Source organism: Callospermophilus lateralis, chromosome 9, assembly GCF_048772815.1.
Source record: "Callospermophilus lateralis isolate mCalLat2 chromosome 9, mCalLat2.hap1, whole genome shotgun sequence".
Classification (NCBI taxonomy): domain Eukaryota; kingdom Metazoa; phylum Chordata; class Mammalia; order Rodentia; family Sciuridae; genus Callospermophilus; species Callospermophilus lateralis.
Window position 1 is genome coordinate 31637826 of NC_135313.1, and position 17954 is coordinate 31655779.

Sequence of the window (17954 nt, forward strand, 5' to 3'; positions counted from 1 at the left end):
AGAGAAAGACATTTAGGTATCTGTAGAGCTTATAAAGGTGGAGTGGGAACTCCATGCTGATCCACTGTAAACTAAATTTCTACTGGTTTGTTCTCATGTATTCTCCCCTATATTTTAAATTGCCTAACGTAAATTGCCTAACATTAGGCAATTTAAGGAATGGTTTAATTTTCACCAAAAAAGGAATGGCTCCTAAACATGCTATGGTTGTTCTTTTCATCATACAAATCTGTCTTTAGAAAATAGATTAAAACTATTGCATAATGTGACTCAACTGCTAACATTGCTTTTTAATGGAAATTTTCAGGAAATAATTGACTTAGTGGCTAAAACCTTAAATTTCTTACTGAAATTTAAAAATTCTCACTATAAAGTGTCACCTGTGTCCATAATCAACTGTATTTTTAGCATTGTATTAAATGAAGTTTAAATTTTAAGTAGTAGGTAATTCTTAAAATAGTTTGTAAAATTTTGTGTATTGTGCATTTTTCTAAAAGAGGGTTCACAGCTTTAATTAAGTTCTCAGTGACTGCCCCCAAAAGATTGACAGTCCTCCTACTAAATTACAAATTTCTTGGACTGAGGAGTATTTCTTATTGTTTCCTTTGTTGCCCTAGCACCATGGACATAGCAGATAGTTACAATAAATGACCATTCATTTAAACTTGTAAATAGATTGACTTTTAGTAAATCTTTACTCCAGGTATCTTACAAAAAATGTTAGCTACTTTTTATTCTCCAGTTCCACCAAGAGGAGGGGGATTAGGGCTTAAATTGCTGCAGTAGAATTAAGTTTGAGATTAAAGGAGAATTTTCTGGCTATTTTGTGAAACTGTGAAATAAGGCACTGAAGAGATTTTGGATCTCCTTTATTTAATAGCTTTAAAGTAGGATGAGTATTATCTGTATGGATTCAATTTATCTTTAGATCAATGAGTAACAGAGAGTATTCAAATCTGTTTATTTGGTACTGGGTACCAGAGGTGCTTTGCCAAAGAGCCATATCCCTAGTCCTTTGTATGTTTTATTTATTCTTATTTGTTATACATGACAGTGGAATGTATTTTGACATATTTTACATATATGAAGTATAACTTCTCATTTTTCTGGTATACATGATGTAGAATAACATTGATTGTGTAATCATATATGCACATAGGAAAGTATATCCTATTTATTTTACTACCTTTCCTATTCCCATTCCCTCTCCCTTCCTTTATTACCCTTTATGTAATCCAAAGTACTTCTGTTCTTCCCTGTCAACCCCCCACCCCCTGCAACTCTTATTCTGAGTTAGCATTCACATATCAGAGGGAACATTTGATTGGTTTATTTCACTTAGCATGATAGTTTCCAGTTCCATCCATTTACCAGCAAATGCCGTAATTTCATTTCTCTTTATGGCTGAGTAATATTCCACTGTATATATACACCACATTTTCTTTATTCATTCATCTGTTGAAGGGCATGTAGGCTGGTTCCATAATTTACCTATTGTAAATTGAACTGTTATAAACATTGATGTGGTTGGAGTCACAATCCAGAAAGGTCCCTCCACGAATTCTAATTTAAATCCATGATTGGGCTGGGGTTGTGGCTCTGCCGTAGCATGCTTGCCTAACACATGCAAGGCCCTGGGTTCGATTCTCAGCGCCACATAAAAATAAATAAACAAAATAAAGGTATTGTGTCCAACTACAACTAAAAAATAAATATTTTTTTGAAAAAGAATATCCATGCTTTTTAAAAAATTTGAATATCTTATATCTACTTTACATAGTAACTAAAAATTTAAAAACTGATTCTGATATATGCAAATGATTTAAATATCATTAAGCCTAATTTCTTTCCCCTTTTTTCTGAAGTTTCCTATTGTAAGTATCCTTATTGTTGAAATAAGGAAAAAGAGAAATAAAATGTCCTTTAAAAAGGTGTTGAGGGAGGCTGGGGTGTAGCTCAGTGGTAGAGTGCTTGCCTATCATGTGTGAGGCACTGGGTTCGATTCTCAGTATCACATACAAATAAATAAATAAAATAAGAAATTTCATCAACAACTAATAAAAATATTTAAACAAAAAAAGGTGATGAGGACTGGGGGCTCAGTGGTGGAGCATGTGCTTAGTATGGAGAAGACCTAGGCCTGGGTTCAATCTCTAGCACCAAAAGTAAATTAATTAATCAGATTTAATTAAATAAAATAGTGGTGAGATAACTTATAAGTCACCCTTATACCCTTGATTGTGGGTATAATTGCTGTTTTGTTACAGATAGAATAGCAGAGTTGTAGTTTGCCCTCATTTTGAAATTGTAATTGCTTTCTGTTAAAAGTCTTAGGTTTTACCAATTTTGAGTCCAGAACTGACCTTTATCTTTAGGGTGATACATGGCCAAAGAATGAAGCTATCCTGAGTGAAAAAAACACATATATCCCTCTAGGGAAAGAGATGACAGAATTCTCTGCACGAATCCTTTCCATTTCTGTTCGTACCGTGTCCGTATTCACATATCAAACTTACTTTATAGTGAATTTCTGTAAAATTAGGTCAGTCACAACTTGATATATTTGAAAAAATACTTTGAACTATGATAGTCTCAATTTTCAGGTGCCCTCAAAGTAAGCATATATCTAAAAATTGAAATAACTAATGAAAATACTGTGAAAACCAATTATACTTTTTCTTAAGGCTATACTTAGAAGAACTTTGGTTTAGTTAATTATTATATGGTAATTTACTTAATCATAAAAAATTTTTCATCTTTTTATGTAATTGAAACCTGAATTTAATATGACTTATTAAACTTTATTTTTAAAGACTTTGGATTCTGACAAACCCATAGAACCAGTGAAAAGATCTCCTCTTCGCCAGGAAACAAACATGGCCAATTTTTCTTATCGTTTCTCCATATACAACTTGAATGGTAAGATGTAACTAAGTAAAGTGTAAAATAGTATATTAACCTGTATAATGTGGGAATAATACAGCGACAATTCCAAATATAAAAACTATGTGTAACCTTACTAAGTTCTGTTTCTTGATTTGTGCGTATTACTTATTGAGATTATCACAGAAAAAAGACTGACTGGAACATAACTAAAATAGTATTCCAGTTGATTTATTAGTACTTGGCAAAATACATACTTAGATGGAAACCCCCCCAGCATATTTAATTCCATTGTTGTTTTCTCACTTGATTAAAATCCAGTGAAACTATTTATTAATAATTTAAAAATCAGCCCCTGTGGCTTTTATTTGATATATTCTACCTAGTCAAGTTTATTGACCTTCCAAGCTGTAATTATTTTTTAGACTTTTAAAACTTCCCTTTTTATGCCCCCAGTTCTTTTGGTATTAACATCTTTACCTGGGCATTAATCTTATTAATAGCCTATTAAAACCTGTGGTGAAAAGTTATTATGGATGATGTGGGTAAAACCATGGAACAATGTTAAGATTTTTGCCTTTGAACTTTAACTTTATTGCCCTTGATTACTAGAGATCTTAAAACGTGGAGTAGTTTCTTCTAAAGATTTCTTTTGGAATTTAAAACAAGAACTATTGGCAATACTTTGTTTAGCTTAAGACCCAATGGGATGAATTCTTTTGCTTCTTCCCCCATATTTAACTGATTTATAATGGAATGTATAAATCCTGATTAAGCGTGTTCTGGAAATGTGTGTTCTTTGCAGAAGCTCTGAATCAGGGAGAGACTGTTGATCTGGATGCCCTGATGGCCGATCTTTGCTCTATAGAGCAGGAGCTCAACAGTATTGGTTCAGGAAATAGTAAGCGTCAAGTCACAGAAACAAAAACTACTCAGAAATTACCTGCTAACCGACATACATCAAAACATGGCACCTTGAAAGGATTATCTTCTTCATCTAATAGGATAACTAAACCTTCTCATGCTAACTACTCTCTAGATGACATCACTGCACAATTAGAACAGGCCTCCTTGAGCATGGACGAAGCTGCTCAGCAATCTCTACTAGAAGATACTAAGCCCTTAGTAACTAATCAGCACAGAAGAACCGCATCAGCAGGCACAGTGAGTGATGCTGAAGTTCGCTCTATTAGTAACTCCTCACGTTCTAGCATCACGTCTGCAGCCTCCAGCATGGATTCTTTGGATATTGATAAAGTGACACGCCCTCAAGAACTGGATTTGACATCTCAGGGGCAGCCAATTACTGAGGTAAATGGATGGAACTTTTTTCTTCCTGGAATTTTAGAGTTAAATAAGGGGGAAATTATTTTTTAAAAAATTAAGTTTAGACTTTCTTAATGTTTCTACATTTAAAACTTGTCAGTGATGGCTGTGTCACAAAGATGACTTTGAAAACATTTAATTTCTTTTTTTTCATTCTTTGACGTTTTGAAGTCCTTGAATTTATATCAGTTATTTCATGTAATTAAAAAATATTGAATTGTGATTTCCAAAGCCACTAATATTTACTAAGTTGATAATTGCTTTTCAACATATGTATTTAAATAAGGACATAAGAAAAACATTCATCCCCATTGTAGTTCTCTAAGATTTTAGTTTTCATGGTTTACCTCATTTTATTATCAAAGAGTCAGTGTGATATAGTGGATTTGCAATAAGTTTAACAAAAGCCGAGTTTGGTAAAAGAGAATTCATTATTTTGAGTTCTTTTTATCAAGAAGATCACAATTCTGTTACAGAGTAACAAAAAGCAAGAAGGAAATCAACAGGTTAAATCTTGTAAAATATTGTTTAAGGAATTATAGAAAAATTTAAAATTTATGCTTATTATGTGACATTATTGATTTTTTTCTCCCTAGCTGATTTTATTATTTAGATTAATTTACATAAGTGAGTAACTCCTAGTATATTTGTTCATGGGCCTAGCTTTGTTCTAGTACTGTAGAGCACAAAAGAAACATGAATCATGGCAGTTTAGAGGTAAACTTGAGTTTTCTTGCTGAGAAAGTTAGCAAATCATATCGATCTAAAGAATATTCTTTCATTTATTTAAAATAAAACTTAACATGGTATATTAATTACCTATAGAGAACTTGAAAACTGGTTTGTGCTTTATAATATTCAAAAATTATAATTAGTACCAGTTACTTGTCATTTTCTTGTCTTTTAGATACATCTACTGAGATTTAAGCAATATTTTATTGCAGATACGTTTTCTTTATTACTCTTTATCTTGTATGTTGAATTGGGTCAAGATGCATGAGGACAGATTATAAACTAATTATTAAGGATATTCTAACGTGTGTTTATCTTTCTGTCTGTAAAATACACTCAAAAAAGTTCAAACTACGTAAGAACAAAAGAAGTAAAAAGTGAAAAATCCTTCTTTCCCAGCAAACATACTTCAGACGGTATCTAGTGATATCCATGGGCAAGGACACTAGCATTCAATGGTGTAATGTTTAATATAATACTTTTAATAAGGTTTGGTGAATAAAGCAGGCAAAGGACTTAAAAGTCTCATCTGGCCTATTCTTTTGCCTCACCCAGAGGGGATAGAAAAGTGGTTTAACAAGCCTGGAACTTGATTTAATGTGTTTTTTTGGGGGGAGATCTGCTCTGTTCTGATTCAAATCAAGTAAATTGGGACATCTCTATAGATCCCAAACCCATATATCCAGTTATCCTCAAAAGCAAATACTATTTTTATTTTTTATTTTTTGCAAATACAATTTTTTAAAAAAAAAATTTAATTGGTTTGCCATGCATAGAGTAAAATAGTTCTATAAGAACATTTTAAAATCAAATAGCTCTTTGAGATTTGTTACAAAAAACTTGTTATACTAACACATCATATTCTATTCCCAGAGATAAGCACTTTCCTACTATTTTAACTAGTTCTTACAGTATTTAACTTCTTACCATTAAATCCACACTTACGTCACTATTTCCTGACTTTTCTCATTATGTGTATTGTCTGCTGACTTCTTGCTCTGGAAAATGAGAATATAGCTGTCTTTAGACAACTCCTTGTACTTCTGTTCCTCCATTCTCACAGTGTACTTTGATAGGGTTACTATTCATTGTTTTTGTTATGATTATGTATTTGTAATTTGCTTTTAAACTGTAATCTCTTACGTAATCTCTTACGTCTCCTTTTTGAAACCTCATTTTGCTTTCCCTAAAATTCATAATTATCTTTAGATTTATAAAATAATTAAATTTTTGTGTGTTTATCACTGTTGTAATTCTAAATTTTATCCCTGTTGATTAAATCTCTCACTTGCATCAAACAAGTTTAGTGTTCTGTTAATTTCATCTTTAGTTTCTGGTTTGTTCTTTTTGTTTGTTTGTTTGTTTTTATTTGTTTATTTGGAGTGGGGTGTTTGTTTTGTTTTTGTAGTCTGTAGGATTATTAAGTTTTTTTTTTTTTCCAGAGTGGCAACCTTCTGCAGAGAAGATTCTTCAGTCTTCTGCACAGAGGACATATGCCTCACTGCTAGTGTTTAGGGAAAAAAGGGTTTAGACATGAGGTGATCCTCAGTGTTCAGTATATGAACTTCATCTGATCTTTCTAGATCAGGGTTTCTCAACCATTAGCACTATTGGCATTTTCTCTTGTGAGGGTCTGCTTGGTCATGATAGGACGTTTAGCTGCATCCTTGTCCTCTACTGTCTAGGTGCCAGTAGTACATACTCCCCTCTAGTTGTAACAACTAAAAATGTTCCCTGAAGGACAAAATCATTTAAGAATCATTGCTCGAGGTAAAAAGTTAACAGTAGATCTGAGCCCTAATTTTTCATGAAAATTTTTTGGGGTTTTTCCTTTTCTTGGTGTTCTCTCCTGGAAACATACTGGATTGCAATTAAGTATAGAATGTGTCCAGGTAATAGTGTTTATTACAAAATGGACCCCTGATTACTAAGTGTAGGTAGACCAGGAAGACTGTCCGTGAAGAACCATATAAGCCTATGAGAAGATGCAGAACTTGACTTCCTGGTGTACAGTGTAATGCTTGTCGATGAGCATGAACATGTCCCCGAGGGGCCCTGGAACTTGTCCTCATTGGCTGTTAAAAGATTCTACTGGTTCCCATGGGAGCATGAAGTTTCTCCGAGCAGTGTGATTTTTGCATTTGTCCACATAGTCTCTGTCCTTTATGAGGAGCTGTCACTTGTGGACTCAAAAAAGGCCCCTGCTGGGTAGTGTGAACTCTCTCTGAAGATGGTGTGTTTAATGCTAGCATGCCAGCATTCTCTTTTTCTGTTGGATTTCTTTGAGTGATTATCAGCCAACTGAGACCACTGCCAATGGGCAGGTAAAGGGTCTTCCTGCTTTAGTCCCCCTGTCACTTCTGTTGCCACTTTGGGGAATTTTTGAGGTTACATGATATAAATTGAGGTGTTACTTTGCTTTTCTTCAGTGCTGGCTCAGCATTCATATTTCTTGGGTCTGCTAAGTTAGTTACCTCTCAGGTAAAATGCTTTCTAGCTTCCAAAAATCGCCATTGTTTTCTTGGAATTTGTCATTAAAAAAAAAAGAAAAAAGTAATATTTGGAAAGAGTGGAACTACCTCATTTGCCATTTCTTCTTAGTCACCTCTTCATATCTATAAACTCTTTGACTATGGAGTACCCCAAGGCACAATTCTTAGGCTACTTTTCTATCTATACGTACTTCTCCTGATCTCATCCATGTGTACTGACAACTCCAAATTTTAATTTTAATTTCTCTTACTTAAGACACTTCTTGTGCCTTCCTTCACTTTATTTGAACCCATTAAAGCAGTGGTTCCCAACTAGAGACTCTTTGTCCCTCAAAAGACATTCAGTATTTTTGGTTGCCCATGATAGGAGGGTACTACTGACATCTGATGGGTAGAGGCCAGAGATTCTGTTGACATCTACAGTACATAGTACAGCCCACACATAAAAGAATTATCTGAGGCTGGGGTTGTGGTTCAGTGGTAGAGCACTCGCCTAGCACATGCGAGGCCCTGGGTTCGATCTTCAGCACCATATAAAAATAAATAAATAAAAACAAAGGTAAAAAAAAAGATATTATGTTTTCATCTACAACTAAAAATAATATATATATATCTGGCCTAAAACAGTGCCGTGGTTAAGCAATCACATCCTGAAATCAGAATGCATCTATCAGACCTGTTAGCAATGCCCCAAATAAGAGTGTATTGTGTGAAGCCTTCGGTTAACACTTTTAAGTCATTCAGATTTAATGAGCATCAGATCATCTTAGATTCAAGAAAATACAGGTATCTTTAGCCCGCATCTTTCCCCTGAACTCCAGGTGTATTCATTCCATTTCTAATCAGTGTCTCTGTTTGGATGTCCTGATCTAAACCTGAAACTCTGATCTTTTTTTCCATACTCGCTTCTCCCACATCTTTTTTCATCTCAGTTAATGACTGTTTCATGTTTTAATTTCATCAGATACTTGCCATGTCTTTTATCTGCTTATATTTTTCTTTCACCTCCTTTCTGATCCAGCAGCAAATACTACTGGCTTTACTCAGAATATATCCTGTCTGACCACTGCTCACCACCTTCACTTCCACCAGGCAAATACCATCTCTATCTAGATATGCAATTATCACTTAAATTATCAAACAGCTTGTGCTGTTGTCTCATTGAAAAGTATGAATGAATTCTAATGTTACATACATTATTCCATTCAAGCTAAGACTGAAAAGATAAAGTAGATCAAGTAACTGAGAAGTCTGTATTTGAATTTCATAGCCACATCTGTTTATTGGTTTTTAATAAAAATTTTAATATTAGTTGATTGTTAAAAATGATTATTTTCTAAATATTAGGAATTATTTTAGTATAAAATTACTCTCCACAGATACACTTAAAAGTGAAATACAGGATAATTTCAGTCAATATTCTTTTGAAGTCCACCAGCAATAATGATAATTTGTTAGGTCTTTTAAAATTAGAATTCATTGTACGATTCATTGTACTTGAAATAAATTCTAATAAAGGCACTTTATTTTTCAGCCAATATGAAATATAGATTGCAATTAATCTACTCATTTTGGCACTTTTATTCATGTTAATAAAACATACTTTTCAATGAGACGACAGCACAAGCTGTTTAATAATTTAAGTGATAATTGCATATTATAAATTCCCTATAAAATAGTATTTATAGATTGAAAGTTAATACTGGAATATACCTTTATATTTGTTTTCTGGTAGTGTTTACCCCTTAATGATTCCCTAGAATTCGGAATTTTATATATGAAAATGTATTTTTTAAATGAAAAGACTTTTTAAAGCTATTAAAATTAGTTTTATAATAGATTCAAAAGGTTTTGCTGTATCTTAAAAAATAACTTGGTGATTTATTATATTATAATGGGGAAAAATTGCCTAGTACCTGAGCTATTAAAAATTTTGAAATTATAACTTTTTTCCTTATATGTAGAGGGTTTTTAAATATGAACAAGTGGTCAGTATTAAAGTTTATGATGTGATACAACAATGTATATCATAGCTTCAGTGCAACTGCTCCACTTCACCTTGTAGAAGTATTTCAACAGAAAATTTGTGTAGAAATTTTGAGGTTTTAAGAGAAAAACAGCAGTTGTGTTTCATAGCACATGGGGTGTGAGCCCACTAGCTTCAAAGCCCCAGATTATTCTTAGCAAGCATAATCTTACTGTTCTGAAGTAGTAACTGGATAGGAAGGAGCACAGGACTTTCTGAAAGCTTCAGAAGTCCTACACATCTGAATGATTGGAGTTACACATTGATTTTTTTTTTTTTTTCTTGTAGCAACCTTTCTCATGGCTTCACTGAAATTTTTTCATGTGTACCAACTTGGTGTTTAATTCCAAATTGACTGGCCTAGTGAATTTAACAGCAGAAGAAATAGCTATCAGATGAAAGAAGAGACTGAAGATTTGGTTAATCTGGGGGAAAATCTAGTTCACAAGAGCATTTTTCATATATACTTTCTGTCAGCACTGGCATATATGCTCTAACTCACATTATGTGTATTTCTTGGGAATCTACATTTTTCGCTTCTCTGCAGAAATAAAATGACTTTATTTGATTTTAGGTCTGTTTTGTTTGGGGTTTGTGGAAAACTGGTAAAGAACCTTTTTTGTTTGTTTTGAACAAAAATAGAAATATATTCATGGGTTTTTAAAGTTGATAGGGTCTCTAAAATATAAAATGATTTTAAAAACATTCAAACATTAACAAAGAGAAAAGAGGGGAAACTAGAAAACAATAGAAGCAGCTTTACTGAGTGCTTATTCTGTGCTAAGCATTGGGTTTTGCATGTCTTACCACACTAATTTTGCCAAACACAGTGTATGGAAATGAGGCAGAGAGTGACTGCATAATCTGCCCTAGGATTTGAACATAGCAACCCTTGATTGTAGACCTCATGTCACCATATCATGCTGCTTCATCAGAGAATTGAAGGGGAATCCAGATGAGTATACTGGCCAGTGTTCTCAGTGGGAGACCTAAAGACAGAACTTCATGGACAGGAGAAAAAAAGGGAGAGAGATCTATGCAGCAACACCCCCATCTTGTGGTGTTTTGGTATATTTTTTAATGTTTTGGGTTAAAATTTAAGAATGGAATAAATTAAGTCTTAAATAAAATTCAAATGAGGGGTGACAGTTTCCTGTTTTTAGAGTAATGTAATTCAGTTATCATTTAACGCTTATATGATATATAAATGCTATTTTTACCTTTATTTGACACATTAATAAACAAGTTAAACAGTTAACTCCAAAATCACATTGTCAGTAAATGGCCATGCTGGGGCTTGAACCCAGGCACTCCATTTCCAGGATCTGCATTTTTTGTCATGCTATGCTTATTATCAACAGAACACTTGTTAAAAATACATATGTGTCAGTAACAGATGAATGTACATCTCTTTTACTGAAACAGTGGGTGCATAAACCTCCATTTCTTTTCTCTGATTGTAATATAAAGTATTCACTCATGAGGAAGTATTTTATTTGTAGCCACTCCTTTTGTACAAAGCCATTTCTTGATAATGGTTTGGCTCTTATGTTTCGATCAATGCTTTTCAATATGTACCCTCTCATTCCTACTCCAAGGATTCTGGCTGGCAAATGATACTTCATCTTAAGTTAGCATTTGGTTGTAGAAAGAGGTGACCCATAACTTATTTTGCCAAGATTTGTGGGAAATTTTTGAAAGATTGGTATAGAATCTGATAACTTTATAGCACAAATGAAAGTTCTTGGAACTGAGAAAGTTAAGAGCAAAATTTATGTGGAGAATTGATCCTTGAATTCATTTTTCCTACATGTTTTAGACTAGGATATGATAAAGAGTAGGTAAAGATTAGGTTTGGGATAGATCATTTATTTAAGTATTGGGTACCTTGTAGAAAAGGAATCTAATTAACATGGAATAAACCATAATCTGGTTTTTTTCATTCTCATCTTTTTAATGTAATAGCAGAAAATAATTTCTATTCTTTGTGTGTTTTATTTTGTATTTTTGTCCCTTTGCAACATAGCTTTTATAGGAATATATTGAATTTTAGTAACTATATAATGTTCTATTATACTGTTCAAAATGGTAGTCAGTCATCTCTTTTAGAATACTTTAGATTTAACTGTCAAGCTTACAAAAACTTGAAAGAATAATAAAAAGAACTCATGAAATTTATTAACCAGCTCCACCAATTTTAACATTTTGTCACATTTACTCATTCCTTGTATGTATACATTTTTTCCTGAACCATTTGAGAATTGGTTGCATTTGTCGTGACCCTTTAGCCCTTAAACTTCAGTTTCTTTGTCCTAAGGATAAGGATATTGGCAATATAGGTTTGATAGGTCTCCTCTTGATCTAGCAGTTGAAACATGCTGTAGAACATGTGTAATGAGAAAATTTAGAGATGGAAAAGCAAAAACTGTCTTGATCTGACCAAGCATGTAGCAGGAAAGCCTAGCAGAAATAGTTATCCATACATTCCATAAATATTTGAGAGCCTAGGCAAGGCACTGGACTGTAAGGGATCATAATTTACAGTGTCCTTAGGATAATCTAGCATGTGAGAAAGAAGGGTATAGAATTGAAACCAAACAAGGGATTTCTATAGAGTGTGGCAAGTACTATGATAGGAAAGACAACCCTTTTTTGGTTGAAAGATCATTAATGACTTTGACAATGAATTACAGAATGCATTACAATTCAAAGAATAAAGGCTTCAGAAAAAAATTATTTTAGGAAATTATGATAAGTGAGTAGCTAAAAGGTGGAGGAGCTTTAGACCATGAATTCAGGAAAATTCGTAGTGCAGAGGAGAAAATACTAGTTTAACCAGGAAACTTTTTTTTTCCCCCCTGTGTCCTCACCCTTAGTGGGCTGGCCTCATTGAGTATCAGAGACTCATGTTGGAGGAAGAATGAGTAGAATCTGGGATATGCTTGGTTTTGTTATTGTTAGATATTGGTGGGTGGGGAGGCTATTTATATAGAACTGGGGGAAGATATGAGAAAGAATATGGATTTAGTTCCAGAGTTTACTTTAGTGATAAGATCCTCATGATGGATGTCATTTCCTTAGTAATGGGGGGAAGTGAGCTCATGTGACAAGGGGGAAGGGAGAAGCTAGAAGCTTGAAGAACTCAGAACAGGGTATGAAAGGATGATTTAGCGGAGTGAGGGGTAGAGGTGAAGAGTGCTGCCAAACCGTGGTCAAAGCCAAATTAAAGTTTGTCAGCCTGAATTGGTATTGGACACGATGTTTGGGTACAATTCTCCCATGAGTTGTATTGTCCAGAGGTAGAGGGAGATGATTCATAAATTATTAAGGGCTTAGGATCATTTGGTCCCAATCTATAATTTTTGCATAAAAGAATCTAAGGTAATTGCATGTAACTTTTCATTACTCTTTTGTTTCATTACTCTTTTTGTTTCATTTCAGTGATCCTTTTTTCTTTCTGCATGACAAGGAGAGCTGCCCTTTTCACCTCCTTTACCTATCATTTTCTTCCTTCCTCCATTTTCACAGCATGCTATTTCTCTGAGATGTCCCCGCAAGCAGGCCAAGCGTCATATTGACTTCACAGAAGAACAGGCTGAGCTGACACCTGTAAGTTCTGTAAACATGTCATGGGACTGTTTAAATATCAGTGGAGAGGAATGAATGCATTCATTAGAACTCCAAATGATGAAACCTGTCATATAACACCAATTTTTCAAGTAAAAAATCATATGAGCAATACCAAATAAGCATCTTTATGATAGGATATCAGTGAATATTAATACTGAGGGTAAATTAGGTAGGTAGCATATCTGACATACAGAATTTTTGCATTGGAACCAGAAACCACATTTTCTCTTTCCTTCTGAAGTCAAGGGCTTTTGTCAATTTCTTAAGATATTAATAAATTTAGCCATTCTTTAGGATGGGGGTTATCAAATAGAATAACTTCTGCACTAATTCTTAACGGAAAACCTAGTTTCGGTTGATAAATCTGGATGCTTCAGAGCTCTACTGTTCCATAGGGTTGAGGCTAGCCACACGTGACCGTTAAGTACTTAAAATGTGGTTAACCCAAATTGAAATGTGCTTTAAGGATAAAATACACGCTGAATTTTCAAGACTTAGTATGAAAAGAAAGAACATATTTCCTTTAATGCATTTATATAGATGACTGGTTAATATTCCTGGTATGGTTTCTTTATACCTTTTCAAATTACTTTATGGTTTCATAGTTTTCAGTCCCATGGTCAGCCGCTCCCTTATTTGGGGCCTAAAGTGAAGTAGAACATTATGGTAGAGGAAAGCTACTCTGCTCATGGCATCAAGAAGGGGAGAGAAACCAGGGAGAAGGTAAACCCTTCCAAGGTACTCCCACACTGATATACTTCCTCCAGCTAGGTCCCACTTCCCAGTTGTCCCTTCAGCTATCAATGGATTAATCTAGTAATGAAGTCAGCTCCAGTTATTTCCTAAAAGCCCCTGAACACATGAGGCTTTGGGGGATGTTTCAGATCCAAACCATAACAAATGTAGATTTTTCATTGTTATAAATATTTTAAATAAGTAATATGACATGTTTTAAGCAATCCATATAAATGAAACCCATTGAAATTCCTGTGTCCCATTATTTAGTTCTTAATTCTAGTCAATGAAATTTCAGATCTCTCTTTCACTTGTATGTGATGGAGTGTGCAATAATACTACCATTTATGATTTGGGTAACTATTCCTTTAAGCTGGGTTTCCACTGTTGAAATGATTTTCCATCACTGTGAATGGTTCTTCATAAATTTTGAACAAAAGAAGGCACAGCATTCCCTCAATTTATTTTACTGGGTAAAAGCATTCCTTAAAAAACAAAAACAAAAAATTCAAAATTAAAATTACACAAAATTTTACTTTGTGATTATATGTAAAATGGAGTTAGATTCTGAGCTCAGATTGTTATAAATGGGATTTCCCATTTGTATAATTTTCCATGTAAGGACATTAAAAAGTTATGTGGGATGGGATGTGTGCTTGCACAGCATCCACCATTTCTGACTTACCTCAGTAAAACTAGATAAGTAACAAAAAGTAACACTTTTCTTCATTATGGCATCCCAAAATGTCCTTACCATTGTTTGAAATGCCTACTTGAAGACAGAGCTACCCTCTTTGAGAACTGTTCTTCTGAGATCTCTCTGCTGTCTGCTCCCTCTTCCATCCCACAGCCTCTTACTCTGGATTCAAACTTTTTCAACTTAGCCACTAATTTTGGCCTAGGTACTTACCTCCTACTTGCTCCCATGCCACCTGACACACTATATTATAGTTTCCAGTGGGCCTGTGTCTCTGTTACAGTCTCAATTCTGTGACAGCAGGAGTACCTACATGTCTGTCACTTTTGCACCTCCAGTCCCTGGCATAAGGTTCCAGGCTCAAAGTTAGAACCAAACAAAATTTTAAATTAAAAAAAGAGAGAGAGAGGAAAAAATGGAGAGATAAAGAAAACATGTGAAATGGATTACAAAATAAGCCTCTGACTTTATGTTTATAGTGGTAAATACAAGATAATAAAGGCCCTATTTTTATGAAGTTGTGTGTATTTTTGTTAACTAACATCATGTGCCAAGACTGAGGTTAATTGGGCCATGTGCCCAAATCACTGTCTGAATTTCCTCTTCTTCATTCTTCAACTACATACCACTCCTCTTATCCCTCCTGCATCTTTCCTCAGTAACCAGTTTCCCCTCACCCACCATTGCCCCTTCTTTATGAAGAACAGAGTTCTAGAGGAAATATGTGACTCAGATACAGAAGGTCATGTTTGGGTATTGTTTTTGTGTTCTCATTTTTTATGTGACATTTTTAGGTTGCTTGCCATAGTGATTGCTCCCTTTTTATTTTAAACTATTTTACTATTTCAAAATGAGTCTTAAGCAAATGTAATTAACCTTGCCTCTTACTGAGCAAATTAAAACAAAATTTAGGGACTTTTGAAGTCTAAAGGTGATATTATGAGTTTTGGGTTTGATTAAATAAATCTTTTGTTTTTTTAAAAAAAAACTTAAATTTGAATTTAATATATGGGATTACACTTACCAAATCATAATTTGTTTTGATGGCCTGAGGACTATTTCATCTTTTTAAATTTGAAATGTAATAATCTGAATATAGATATTCTACTGAGGATCTTTTTCTGAAAAAGTAACTTTTATAAGATGAATAGCAGTGGATTTTCAAGAAATTTCCTCAAAATACATATTATATGTTTTATAAATCTATGTAAGAATACATTTTTCCCATCATGTGTGAATAGCAAAAAATGAATGGGTATAAGAGCAATGAATGTTGTAGTTGCTCTTTTTTTTTTTTTTTTTTAAGAGAGAGAGTGTGTGAGAGAGAGAGAGGGAAAGAGAGAGAATTTTTTTAATATTTATCTTTTTAGTTTTCGGCGGACACAACATCTTTGTTTGTATGTGGTGCTGAGGATCAAACCCGGGCCGCACGCATGCCAGGCGAGCGCGCTACCGCTTGAGCCACATCCCCAGCCCTGTAGTTGCTCTTTTTAATTGTGCATTCCATTCTTTATTTTTCTCAATTTTCTCCTTGTCTTAGCTGATCTTCAATTATAAACTGAATCAAAGTTTAAAAAATTTACTGCCTACCTATTGCCTTTGTGGATAAATCAACCAATAAATTTATCTTTAGGATCACTGTACCATCTATGTGAAAGGGCCTAGGGATAATATTCTCTGTTCTTATTATTGTTCAGTCTTGTTGGTGATAATATTTGTGAGTGTCAGTCAGTGAGTCGGTCTTCCTTCCTTCCTTTCTTTCTTTCTTTCTGGAATGAGTGAGAGAGAGGCAGGTATAAGTTCATCTTGAATTAAAATTCAGTTTCTTTGGATTTTTTTCCCCCATTATTTAGTTGTAGATGGACACAATCACAATACTTGTATTTAATTACTTATTTTTATGTGGTGCTGAGGATCGAACCCAGTGCCTCACAGGTGCTAGGCAAACACTCTTTAACACTGAGCTATCACCACAGCCCCCAAACTCAGTTTTAATAATAGTCAGTAAAATAACCTTGTAGCAAACTCAACAATGGTGTAGATCTGAGCGAAGAGTAAAGAATAAACTAGTATTATCTTCTATAATAATGTTTCAATCTTAAAGTAGTGTGTTTAGTACTTCCTGAAAGTACAGCTCTAGTATTTACTTACATGTTTCTTTCCAAATAATTTCTCTCCAAAAAAAATTGTCAAGTTTTCAATTTATAAAATATAACATTATAGAACATTTTCTCTATAACTCTTCTCAGCTGTGTTGTGTGTTAATTTAAACAGTGATTTGTAATTGCATAGTATTAAAAAATAAACACTAACTCAAAGTTATTTAGGGAAAGGCAAGTCTAATTATATATATCAAAACAGTTGGAATTTAAGGATAAGCCAGTACAGTTGCATAAAATTATCTTACAGCATGTTGTTAAAAGTTATTAAAGGGGAAAAAATGAAAGTTATTAAGGGGGGAATGGTAGTTACGAATTATATTATTCATAAACATTTTTATGAAAATATTAATTACTTGAATTAATGTAAACCAATTCAGGGGGAAATCTTAACAGTTTGTTTATATAATTCATTTGCTATACAAGTCCTTTCCTTTGTGAATATCTGATTTTTTTCAACATGGTCCTATAATGAGTGGGTTGATAAAATTGTAATGAAAACAAGTATGTCACATCAGGCAATATTGAAAGATGCTTTTCCTTGTGTTATGGCTGTCATTGAATTGATCAGAAATACTTGAAGTATTTAAAATAATATAGTCTTATTATGTTCTCATCAGAAGATAATATTCAAAACTTTGTAGATCTTGCATAGACATTAGCAACAGGAACACATGTTTAGTCATAGGTTTCTGGCATGTATGTATTTGTTCTCTGCACAACACTCATGAACCAGCTCTGAGATTTTTGTCTTATCCATTTTCCTGAAGAGCAAGAATCACCTGTGACTCACTCATGGGCCTAGATGAAGTCTTTATCTCCCCTCCTTTGCTTTTGCTTTTTCTTCCCCACCCCTCTTTATATTTTCTTTATGGACATATTTCACTTAGTTTATAAAAAATGATATGATATTAATTATAGAGAATCATTCTTGCTTTGTCTACTTTATATTTTACACACACAATGCCTCCACTGACTTCTGTTATTGCCTTTTTTGTTTTTCTCTCTCTTCCTGCACAAGCACTCCTATCTGGACAGGGAAACCTCCCTTCTTCTGAGAAACATTGCAGGAAAACCTTCTCATTTGCTGACCAAGGTGATCCTACTGCTTTCCACATGCATGTAATTATTTATTGCCTTGTAGGTAGAATATAATTTGTTTTTTACTGTGCCCTCAGATTATTGTTTTCTTATTTCAGCACCTTTGTCTTTAATAGAGCTACTTTTTTTCCTCACCAAATGTAACTGTCTACTTAATAACTGTTGGAAGATAT

General features: G+C 33.8%; 1 protein-coding gene across 2 annotated transcripts in view; it reads left to right on the plus strand.

The window, feature by feature from the left end:
- The window catches only part of Raph1 (Ras association (RalGDS/AF-6) and pleckstrin homology domains 1), a 96563-nt gene that overhangs the window by 39434 nt on the left and 39175 nt on the right, over positions 1-17954 (plus strand). The window contains exons 3-5 of one of the 2 annotated variants that reach the window (XM_076866904.2): positions 2814-2919; positions 3689-4194; positions 12988-13068. In XM_076866904.2, coding sequence (XP_076723019.2) covers positions 2814-2919; positions 3689-4194; positions 12988-13068 — 693 coding nt within the window. The remainder of the gene's footprint in view (positions 1-2813; positions 2920-3688; positions 4195-12987; positions 13069-17954) is intronic. The other variant, XM_076866905.2, reaches the window with a different exon arrangement.